At 41.7% G+C, this 11,786-nt stretch overlaps 1 protein-coding gene across 1 annotated transcript in view; it reads right to left on the bottom strand.

Moving 5' to 3' along the window:
* Brwd3 (bromodomain and WD repeat domain containing 3) overlaps positions 1-8,039 on the bottom strand; it is a 157,435-nt gene extending 149,396 nt beyond the window's left edge. Inside the window, exons 1-4 of the mRNA XM_004638809.2 lie at positions 7,771-8,039; positions 7,587-7,645; positions 7,360-7,389; positions 6,910-6,969 (exon numbers count right to left, since the gene is read on the bottom strand). Of these exons, the coding sequence (XP_004638866.1) occupies positions 6,910-6,969; positions 7,360-7,389; positions 7,587-7,645; positions 7,771-7,801 (180 nt within the window). The 5' untranslated portion in view covers positions 7,802-8,039. The remainder of the gene's footprint in view (positions 1-6,909; positions 6,970-7,359; positions 7,390-7,586; positions 7,646-7,770) is intronic.
* Positions 8,040-11,786: the final 3,747 nt, after the last annotated feature.

Consider the following 11,786-nt stretch of genomic DNA (forward strand, 5'->3'; position numbering starts at 1 on the left):
CTTCCCTGGCAAGCGCAAGGGCCTCAGTTCATATCCCTGGTTCCACAAAAAAAAAAAGAAAAAGAAAAACCTGTTTATAATCAATCAGGAATCAATATCAATAGTATAGGTCACTATTTTTTTTTTGGCTGAACCGGGGATTGAGCTCAGGTCCTTGCACTTGCCAGGGAAGCGCTTATTCTACTGAGCCATCTCCCCAGCCCTTTTGATATCAGTAGTAAAACAAATACACAGAAATCAGGCCAATGCCAGGTGTGGAGGCATATGCCTAGAATCCCAACACTCAGGAGACTGAGGAATAAGAATTGCCTCCAGTTCAAGGCCAGCATGAGCACATAGTGAGTTTAAGGACAGCCTGAAAATAAAAAAAAGAAAAAAAGGACAGCCTGAATTGAACTGCATAGTGAGAGTCTCAAAAACAGAAAAAAAAATCAGACTAGTAGTCAAACCTGAAGAACATTAAATTTTGTACAGTAAAAGATAAAATGTGTAAGGTAAATTATAATAGAACCTGATTTCCTACCTCCAAAATGCTAGTTCTCATGACTTTTATAAAACCACCTCATTTGTCCTGACACCAATTTTCTTAGGATTAATGCTAATTCCCACAAAGGACTCTAATCGTTGTGCATTTCCTAGAGCCCAAGTGTGAATAAAAAGCCAAGGATCAACCCATGCAAATAGTTAAAAGACAGTGTGTTTTAGAGAATGGGTATACACACAGCTCAGGCAAGTCAGCAGTCAGGAATACTGGGTTCCAGATGCTGAGTGCTCTCTGCCAGAGCACCTATCAGTTACCATAACATTGCTTACTACTCTACTGCAGTCCAGGAAATACTTTTTGGTTTCCCCTGACGTGTTATTTCTTCCTAACTATGGCTGTGTAGTCCCATGGTAGTTGAATAATCATACATAAACTGCATCGACACCTACAGATGCAATAACTCAGCTCCCAGCACTCAAAGATTATTCTGCTGTTCTACTAGGCAATTTAAGCCATTACTAGTAATTTGAAAACTGATAGCTGAGTAAGAAAAGAATAAAAAGTGTGTCTGGAATTCCAATACAATGGATCAAGTTACATAAAAGGAAAACATTCTTAAGCCTGAATGTTAGGGTCGGCTTGATAGCTCAGTGGACTGAAGTGCCTGCTTAGGCAGAGCACAGCTCAGGGGTCAGCGGCCAGGGTTCAATCCCTGGCCTGCAGTGCCAGCCCCGCCCCGGGGGCACGGAGATGGCGATTGAAACTGGGCATGGTGGCAAGGGCATGGTGGGGCACACCTGTAATCCCAGCACCTGGGAAGGTGAAAACAGGAGAATCACTATGAGTCGGATCTATGTAGTGAGACCCTGTAGACACTGTCCTAAATACAGAAAAGGAAAAACCCTGAATGTTTTATATGCAGATGTCAGTTCTTTAACATTAGGGATACACATATTCTTTTTAAAGAAAGTAAGGGGGGGGCGGGGCGGGAGATGGCTCAGTGGAATAAGTGCTTGCCTGGTAAGTGCAAGGGCCTGAGTTCAATCCCCCATTCCGCCAAAAAAAAAAAAAAGTAATGAGCATTTAATGCAACAAGCTTTTTTACGAAATGGTATGACACTAGTTCAAGTCTTTTATATGTAAAATAAGGGTAATGCAATCTACATCATTTAAATTGTAACTAGTGTTTTCAATTCTATGGATAAAAAATACTGAACAAATGTAAAAATAAACAGTAAAAATACACCCACATCTAAAGTAGTCTTATGACAGAAATTGTCTTAAAATATTCCAAAAATAAATTTTGAGACAGTCTATGTACTTCAAGCTGACCTTAAACTTACTATGTAGCCCAGAATGGACTCGAACTCCCAGCAATCTTCTTGCCTTGGCCTCTGGAGAGCTGAAATCCACAGGTTTGTACCACCATGCATAGCTAAAATGTTTCAAAAATCTTATACCATGACTTACTGAAAGCTTCTACATCATTCTTTCAACATATAAAATTTAAGCATTAATAAGAACTGTTCATCCCCCGTTCCGTCAAAAAAAAAATACAACTATTCATTTAAACTTGTGCCCTCCACCCATTACTCTCTGTGGTCCCTGGTACAACTCCAAGAAGGAAGTAATAAAATAGCCAACAATTCAATAGGATAACCACAAGTGAAAAGACATCTTCATTTAAATTATCTACCAAAAAATAAATAAATAAATAATAAATTATATATCTAAAGACAAATTGCAAAAAGTAAATCTATTGTATTGTTGATAATAAAGTAGGAAGCTGGTAACAAAGAAAAATACCCAATTTAAACTTCAAAAACAATCACCACAACTTTACAATTCTCCCTAGCAATACAAAAATCCTGGACATTTAATTTTGAAATTTTATTTTGAGTATCACAACCAAAATCTTTACAATTCAGGCACGGCATGGATGCACATGCCTACAATTCCAGCATTTGGGAGGCTGAAGCAGGAATCATCTGGAGTTTGAGGCCAGCTTGGGCCATATAAGTGAGTTTAAGGCCAGCCTGCACTACACAGCAAGACCATGTCTCAAAAAAATACAATTTAACATAAAATATCACACAGAGGGCCGACCAGATAGCTCAGCAGACTAAAGCACCTGCTTAAGCAGAGTACAGCGGCCGGGTTCAATCCCTGCCCGTGGGGTGCACTGAGCTGACCATTGAGACTGGGCGTGAAAGTCCGCACCTGTAAACCCAGCACCTGGGGAAGCTGAAAACAGGAGAATCACTGTGAGTCCAATCCATGTAGTGAGACTTTGTAGACCCTGAAGACACTGTACTAAATACATAAAAAATCAATACATAAATGAAAAAACTACCATACATATCATTGTGCAGACTCTCCTTAAAGGCATCTCCGATCTACATGTCAATACTTGCCTGCAAGTAGCTTTAACAAAAAAGCACTTTCTTTTGTGTACCAAGTAAAGTAAATCACTAAATCACATAATCACTTAAGAAAAACAGGAAATTTGTTGAACAGATGATAGTAAAAGTAGTCACAAGTGTAGAGGACATTCAATTTATCCTTCATATTCTCCTGGATAAAATAGGCTAAGCAATACAATCAATTTACAGCATATATATAAAAAGCAAGATTTTTGTTTCAAATATGTAGTATATGTATGGTTATCTAGCCTCGATCAATTTACTATGTTATTATCCTTGCTTATAATCTCATTTTTTTCTTTTTTTTTTTGGCAGAACCCGGGATTGAACTCAGGCCCTTGCGCTTGCCAGGGAAGCACTTATTCCACTGAGCCATCTCAGGCCTTTTTTTCTTTTTTGTTATTGTTGCTGTTGTTGGTTTGTTTGTTTGTTTTTTCACTTTTTGACTTTTTGAGATAGGGTCTTGCTATGTATTCCAGGCTGTTGTCCTTGAACTCACTCTGTAGTGCAGGCTCTCCTTTGACTCACTGTGATCCTCCAGCTTCAACCTCTTAAGTGCAGGTATTACAGGCACATGCAGTCATGACCAGCTAATCTTTCACCTCTTAATTATGGACTTGTGTTCTTTCTGTTTCATACCTCACACTGTTGTATAATTTAATGGCAAATAAATCAAGATTATTAATACTTTTCCCTAAATTTCAATACAAAACATGTACCTAACTAAATCAAAGATTAAGATTTTACTATAAAATGAGTGAATGCATAAAATACTGCCTTATGTCATAATAAAAATAGTGCTTTAAAAATAAGTCAAATATTATAGTGTATAAATCTATTGTTCTACTAAGAGCACTGTTTAAATACTTTCTCCAAAGCTGGGCATGGTGGGGTGCCAACCTGGGGTGAGACACAGAGGAGCACTGCCAAAAAGCGGAACAGGAGTCAGGCGTGGTGACATACACTTGTAATCAGAGTTTCTGAAACTAGCCTGGGCTACAAAGTGAGTGCAATGTATATGTAGGCTGTATAATAAGGTCTTGTCTCAAAAACACAAAACAAAACATAACAAAAATCCTAGTATGTCTTAAAAAATCTGGACTTGGTATATAGGAAAATGAAAATGTAAACAATATAAAAATTAAATGAAAAAATTACACTATCTAAAGTATAATGTTCAGACAGATAAAAAAATATGTGTATTTAGAAATGTTTAAATGTTTAAGAGCTACAGATGTACTGTAGCAGTAGGAAGTTTGCCTAGCATGCACAAGATCCTCAATCAACACTCAGTCCTGGGAAAAAAGTATAAGGAGACATAAAAACAGCAAATAAGCCAGACCTGTTGGCACACACCTAGAATCCCAGCACTTGGGAGGCTGAGGCAGGAGGATCTTTGTGATCAAGACCAGACTGGGCTATACAGTGAGCTCAAGGTCAGGCTGAACTGCATAGTGAGACCCTGTCTCAAAAATACAAAAAAAGACAAAATATACATAGATAAATAAAAACAGAAAAGAATCAGTAAATACAAAAACAAAAGGTTAAATACAAGCTTCTGTAAGGATATAAATGGACTCAGAATTTACAAACTGGTTAAAAGTGCTCATTAAAATGAAAAAAGGCTATTTACATCTGCAATGGGTATTCACCCCTGTGAAAACCAAGAAAAGGTTCAAACAAAACAACAACAAAAATCTCACAGTAAACCAGGTATAGTGGCACATGACTACAATCCCAGCACTGAGGAGGCTGAGGCCAGCCTGGGCTGTGTACAATGAGTTCAAAGCCAGGCTAAACTACATAGGGGGCTGGGGAGATGGCTCAGTGGAGTAAGTGCTTCCCTGGCAAGTGGATTGGTCTGAGTTCAATCCTCGGTTCCACCAAAAATAAATAAATAAACTACATAGGGAAATCCTTTCTCAAAAAAAAAAAAAAAACCTCACATCAAGTTCCTAGATGATGACATTATAAATTGGGACAATATTCTGGAGAACAATCTGACAATCTATGACAAAAAGCTATAAAACTGATGAGCCCCTCTGAGTTAACTAATCCACTTTAGGAAATAAAGTGCTAGAAAGTAAGTCTTCAGGTAGGGGGCAGAAAAAGACCATCTAACTAGGTAAAGACCATAATAAGAGAAAAGAAAAAAAAAACCAACTCAGTGGTACGCTGGAATCAAATTACAGAATTTTAAATACAATTCTTTTTTTAATTACCATTAAAATAATGATTATTTGAACTCACAGGTAGGTATATGTTAAAGTATTAAGTCAAAAATATGAAGCATGAAATGGACATTGACTATAATTATGTGAAAATTTGCTTTTACAACAAAAAAACCCGTAGTAAACTAGTTTTTATTTTGTAATAAGGCTGTTTTTAATTAATGTCGCGGCAAGTTAGTTTAAAAAACATTTTTTCCTTTAAAGTCTCTTTCACAGCTTGCTTACAAATGGGCCGTCTGCACGCACATATAGGTTGATAAGAGGAACAAATGGGAACAAAAGCATTTTCAGTGTACTTCAGTATTAAAACTATCTTCAAAACCATGAGTAATTAAGCGTTAAGACATATTAGCAGGCACTGTTATTTTTGCCTTTTAGGAGGCAAACAAGACTTTAGTCCATCAAAAATCTGACTATAAATTCAAAAAACTGATAATACACTTATTCAAAAATAATTTTCCATCTGACAAATTATTCCCATTAATAGTACAGATAGCCAAGTTTACCCTTATCAAGACTATTACACCATTTTTTGTAATTTGTAAAAATATAAGAAAAACGTTTGGTCAGTACATGTGATAGTAACACTGCCTCAGTGTTATACAAAGAGCAATACCAAAATCAACACCACCCCAATTTAAATACTCGCTGCAAGCAAATTTTAAAACATTTTTGTTTCTATCTAGTCTACCATACTCCTTCAACTTTCTTTAACTTTTATTTCCCTCATTTGAGCCTTATTTGAGGACAGCTAATTTAGATTTCAGTATCAACAACCCTTTCTCCTTTCATTACCGTACAATTAATTCACTATGCCTGTGACTAACAGAAGAGAACCTCCTACCCAAAATAAAAACCACCTTTTTGTCAATGCTGAACAGAGGATACATTTACATTATAAATTATATTCTGAAGAAAAATAACAGTCAATCCAATGCTTTGGGTCTTTTACTAAAGTATATTCCATTTTAAAAGAGGCCCATTGTTGTGTCCCCGTAAAATCGTGTTTATCAATTCTCAAAAAGGTTATAATCCATATTTTTATTTCATTAAATGCATCTGTACAAGCGCGATTCACTCGTGACTTAATGAGCTATTTTCTAAGGTATGAAATATTAAACGATACGCTTTCATTCGGTAGTTCATTATCTAAAACTGGCAAATTTGGAATTCGCTCGATGTTCCTTATTATTTTTAATTGTGTCGTTTTTCCCAGTCCGCGGTCCGTCAACTCCCCTGCTGAGCCCGTTCTTCCCCGCTTCAAAAAAAAAAAGAAAAAAGAAAAAAGAAAAAAAAAGGGGGAAAAAAAACCCAAGCCTGGCCTCAGTTCCCGTATTTCAAGCCAGGACCAACCAGAAAACAGTTTTCTTCCTCTAATCCGGAACTCAGGGCTGTTACCAGCGCTGCCATTGGCCAGCGTCAATCCTTGGTACGTGCCCCAAGATAACCCCCAGATTTCTCTCCCTTTTCCCCCTACAATGGGCCTTCCTCGATGTTTGCATCATACTCAGAATCCACAACACCGCACTTCTGATAATCAACTCAATTTCTTCAAACTTTTAGGGTGGAAACGAGCGAGGCCAAGAAGGGGGGGCAAGGTACCCTTTCTCCAACTCGCAGGAAGGGGGAAGGGGCAGTCATTCTCCAGCTCCGCACCGAGCTCCGGAGCCTAGTACACTGAGGGCTGGGCTGCGGGGCCCGAGTTAGAGGTTCAAGGTGGGGAGGGAGTAGAGAAAGAGTTGGTTTAAGTTGCAATGAAAACTTTACTCACCAGATCCTCGAAGCTTCTTCGGTGCTCTTTCCCCTCCCAATCCAAGCGGCGCGGAATCAGCTGGGGGCCGGAGGAAAAGGGGGGGTGCAAATGATGTGGGCGAAGCCGCTGCTCCCATCCATCGGACCTACTCTGGGTCCAAGTAGACCCTCTGCCGTCTTGATTTTTCTTGTCCCAATAGCAATTGCCTCAGCTTACCGAGTTGAGGGCAAACTAAAGGGGAGCATAGCCGAATAAACCGCCTCCCATAAACATAAAGAGGGGCGAGTTAAGAGCCTAGCGTCATCCACCCCTTTTGAGAGAAGAAACCCAGTTCACTCTAGTGACAACAGCTACGGGTGCCCACATCGAAGCCACCTTCCCAACCCCTGCCCTCCGCCCTAGATCTGCCCTCCCCTTCCTCCAATCTCACCCCAGTTCTCCCCACCCCTTCCCAAAGGGGCTCCGTACCTGATGTTCCTCGAGCTCCTGCACTAGCACCTGAGCAGAAGGGAAACATGGATATGAGGGCTCCGACCGTCAACCCCATTCCTCCCTCCCCAATTCAAACCCAGTCGCTGAATGTAGGACTAGTCAAGGCCGGCCTTTCCCTCACCCTCAAAGAACGGGTCACCCCGCTGTCTTTATTTCCCCACTGGGACCATTCCCCGGGACTCCCAGATCTCATTCCCCCTCACCTGAGCGGATTTGTTGCAGGGTCCGGACTGCAAGAACCTAGCGATCAGGTAATACAGCTCTGAGGAAGAGGAGGGAAATCAGGTTGAGTGGGACGCACAGAAGAGAAACAGAAGCTTTCTCAAAAGACACTGACAGCCGCGGCACTAAGCCCCCATCCCTTATTCCCGGGACACAGCTACCCACCGGCTTCTATCTGGGTAGGTGACGCCGCCATCCTTTTCCCGAGGGGGTTTGGGGCTTTGCTCTGGAGGGGTTGACGGGGGTGGGTGAGGGTGCTGCTTCTATTGTGGTGAAGCCCCCATGTCTGGAAGTCCCGCTGCTTCCGCCACACTCCTCGTCCCAGTTTCGGTCTCCCTCGGATTCATCGCATCACGTTTCGACCCATAGATATTCTAGCCCAGGAGCTGAACAGGCGGAGGAGGAAGGAGAGCGAGAGAGAGAAGGGGAGGGAGGAGCCGAAGTCACAGGGGTGGGCGGGGGCAAAGGGGGTGGAGAGAGGGGAAGGTAAAAACGGCGCAGCCGGCTTGCAACTCTTTCTGTTTACCGCCAGAGGCACCAACACAGCTTGTAGGCTTCTGCTGTCCCAGAAGGCCCGCAGTTGCCTAGCTACGGGGCTAGGCAGGAGGAGGCGGTCTAACAGCTGCCTGACGCTCTAGCAGCCGCCATAGAACTCAGTGGCTGCGTGAGCGTTCGCGAGCTCCGGAGCGGCTTGCCCTTCCTGTGAGGGCAGTCGGGCTGTTTCCGGTAGGGGACCCTTCGTCCTAAGGTGATCTTGAGACATTGGGGAGCGGCTCGCTTGACTCTGCTGCTTCCCTCGAGCACCAAGAAGCTGTTTTGTTTCTCTACTCTGTACCAAATAAAAATGCTAGCTGTACTTACCAAAGTCCTGGACTAATATTGTTACAGAAGGCTACTTAAAATATCCTCTGATCCTGAAAACTTCCTGAGAATTTTGCAGTTATCCTTGAAGCATTTTCCCTCTTCTGAAGGTTCACCACCACCCTTATTTCCTTAGGGTAGTTTTCCATTGTTTTCAAATGTTGCTGGGCGTGGTGGCGCACGCCTGTGATCCCAGCCCTCAGGCTGAGGCAGGAGGATCTTTGCAAATTTGAGACCAGACTTTGTAACTCAGGCTACAAAGTGAGCTCAAAGCAGCCAGGGAGACAGCTCAGAGGACTAAAACGCCCGTTTAGGCAAGCTTGGGGATGGCGGTTTGATCCCCACACCACGTGCCGCGCCAGCCTCGGCTGGCTCAGCCGGCTAGATCCGGGCGTGGCAGCTCTTGACTGCTCCCAGTGCAGGGGAGGCTGAAAGCAGAGGATCACCAGCTGGGTAGTGTGACCCTATAGCAACAACAAAGTGAGCTCAAGGCCAGCCTGAACTGCTTAGTGAGACCCTGTCTCCAAAAGACCAAAAAAATTTTTTAAAGGGCGGGGGAGGGGAAGATAGCTCTTCACAGTTTCAGTACTGCATGTACTTATTAATAGATAAGTACAGCACTGACTCTTCTTATTGGGCTACTTAAACCTTCAGTGATCAAAGGGCTTATAAGAATTGCCACATATATAGTAAACAGCCTTTTTCCTCCCTTTCTCACCCAATACCTTGAACAAAACAATAGAAGCCGAAACTGATAAAAGAAATGTTGGAATCCTGTATACTGTTTACTTTGTAATTTACATTGCAATTGTTTTTTAAACCTGTAAAGTCACCTTCTAAATTTGGAACTTTATTAGGAATGTGGTTTCCTCAGAACTACATCACTGCCAGGAGGCTGATGCAGGAGAGCTCTGCAAATTAAGACCAGCCTGAGCTACAAAGTGAGTTCAAGGCCTCTTTCTTTCTTTCTTTCTTTCTTTCTTTCTTTCTTTTTTGCAGAACCAGGGACTGAACTCAGGCCCTTGCGCTTGCCAGGGAAGCGCTTATTCTCCCCAACCCAGCTGAATTTTTTTTTCTGCGGTACTGGGGTTTGAACTCAGGACCCTGTGTTTGCCCAGCAAGTGCTTATTCTACTGAGCTATCTCCCCAGGCCTCAAGGCCAGTTTCAACTGCCTAGTGAGACTTTGTCTCCAAAGGACCAAAAAGAAAAAAAAAAAGACAAACAAACAAACAAAAACAGCTGCACCACTGACCAAAGTGGACTACAACTCCATTAAACTGACATGATCTTAGCCTCGGTTGACTACCGTCTTCTATCTCTATTGTTTTTCCTTCAGAAATTAAGTTGAAAAGTGAATGTTCTCAACTTAATAGGTGAAAATAATATTCTCAATTTGCTAGAATTTACATTGAGAATTATTCTTCAGCCAGACATACTGAATTTTTCAGCCAGGCATACTGAAGAGACTGAGACAGGAGAATGGCAAATTTGAGCCTAGCTTAGGCAACTGAGACCCTGACTCAAAATAAAAGGGCTAGTAGTGGCTGGGGAGATAGCTCAGTAGAATAAGTGCTTGTCTGTCAAACACAAGGGCCTGAATTCAATCCCCAGTACCATGAAAACAAACAAACAAACAAAAAACAAAAACTACTGATTTGGGCCAGGGACATAGCTCAGTAGAATAAGTGCTTCCCTGGTAAGCGCAAGGGCCTGAGTTCAATTCCCAGTTCCGCAAAAAATAAAAGGGGTGCTAGTAATGTAACCCAAAATAGAGTACCCCTGGGCTCCACCCCCAGTATTCAAAAAAATATGAAATTGTGAGCAAAGAAAATTAACTCTGTGATAGTTTTTTTTTTGTTTGTTGTTGTTTTTTTGTTTTTTGTTGTTTTTGTGGAAACAGGGATTAACTCAGGCCCTTGTGCTTGCCAAGGAAGCACTTATTTTACTGAGCTATCTCCCAGCCCAAATATGTAGACTGTCATCAATCATTGATTTTTAGTTGCTATTGAACTTTTTTTTTTTTTTTTTTGCCGAACCAGGGTTTGAACTCAGGCCCTTGTGCTTGCCAGGGAAGCACGTATTCCACTGAGCCATCTCCCCAGCCCCTGTGATAGTTTTATATTACCTTTATTTAATGTATTTTAGTACATGGTCTCACTACACAGATTGAACTCATAGTGATCCTCCTGTTTTCAGCTTCCCAAGCAGAGGCATACCTTGTCTTCTCATTTGATTCTCAGCGAGCCCCAGGGGGGAGCCGGCTCAGTGGGCTGGGGATTGAACCCCTTCCTAAGCAGGAGTTTTAGTCCACTGAGCTATCTGACTGGCCCTTCCATGGTAGTTTTGCTGCTGTTCATTAAACTGCTAAAGTTATTGCCACAGTGCATAATATGTGCTTTGTTAGAATGGAAAAGCACTAGACTTGTATATGTGTGTACAGGAAAAATCATAGTACAGGTGGCACAATTAGGACTGGGAGAGGCTACTCCCCCTTGCTTCTGCTGAAATGTAGGCAACATTCCAGAGGCAATCTTCCTTCCATTGTCCTAAGGGAAGCAGAAAAGAAAAATAACAAAGACCCAGGAAATGTCTAAAGCTCCAGGCCATGGCACATGCATGATAGATCTCTTGGCCTGAGCTACAGTGACCTTTCCCCTTCTTGAACTTCATTAAGGGTTCATCTGTATGGACTGCATCTCAGGTATGTGATTTAATCAGAATGAATTCTGGAACAAGTAAGGGTGTATATGGTGTTCCTGGGATGACTCAGCAAGCTGTGATTATCCCTGTCAATCTTATCAAAAGACCCAATGGGAGACACGAAAATTGGAGTGCTCATCTTTTAAAATCCAGAATCCTAGCCAGGCATGGTGGCACATGCCTGTAATCCCAACACTGAGGAGACTGAGGCAAGAGGATTGTTATGAGTTTGAGCCTAGCCTCAAATATAAAACAAGACTGTCTCAAAAAAACAAAGCTGATTTGTCTGTGTGTTATTTCAACCATCCATATACCACTTTTCTGTTCATGCTACCCTTTTATTTTGGTTCACATCGACTTGCCCTGAGCATACCTTCCTGTTAGCTTCAATAATATGTAGCTGCTGTCTCTTGTACCATTGGATGTACACTTGGATTTCTTTGCTCATTGTACCCAAGAACCTGAGACCTATCTCTGGTATCCATCACATGGTATCAATAGCATATGCTGCAGGAGACAGGAAAAGGAATGTTGCAGGACTGTCCTGCTACAAGGTTATATATGGTTAGATTTCTGGACTTATGTGTAAACATAAGAATTATGTAATTCTTTATGCCTA

This window comes from Octodon degus, unplaced genomic scaffold (genome assembly GCF_000260255.1).
Source record: "Octodon degus isolate 3935 unplaced genomic scaffold, OctDeg1.0 scaffold00103, whole genome shotgun sequence".
NCBI lineage: Eukaryota > Metazoa > Chordata > Mammalia > Rodentia > Octodontidae > Octodon > Octodon degus.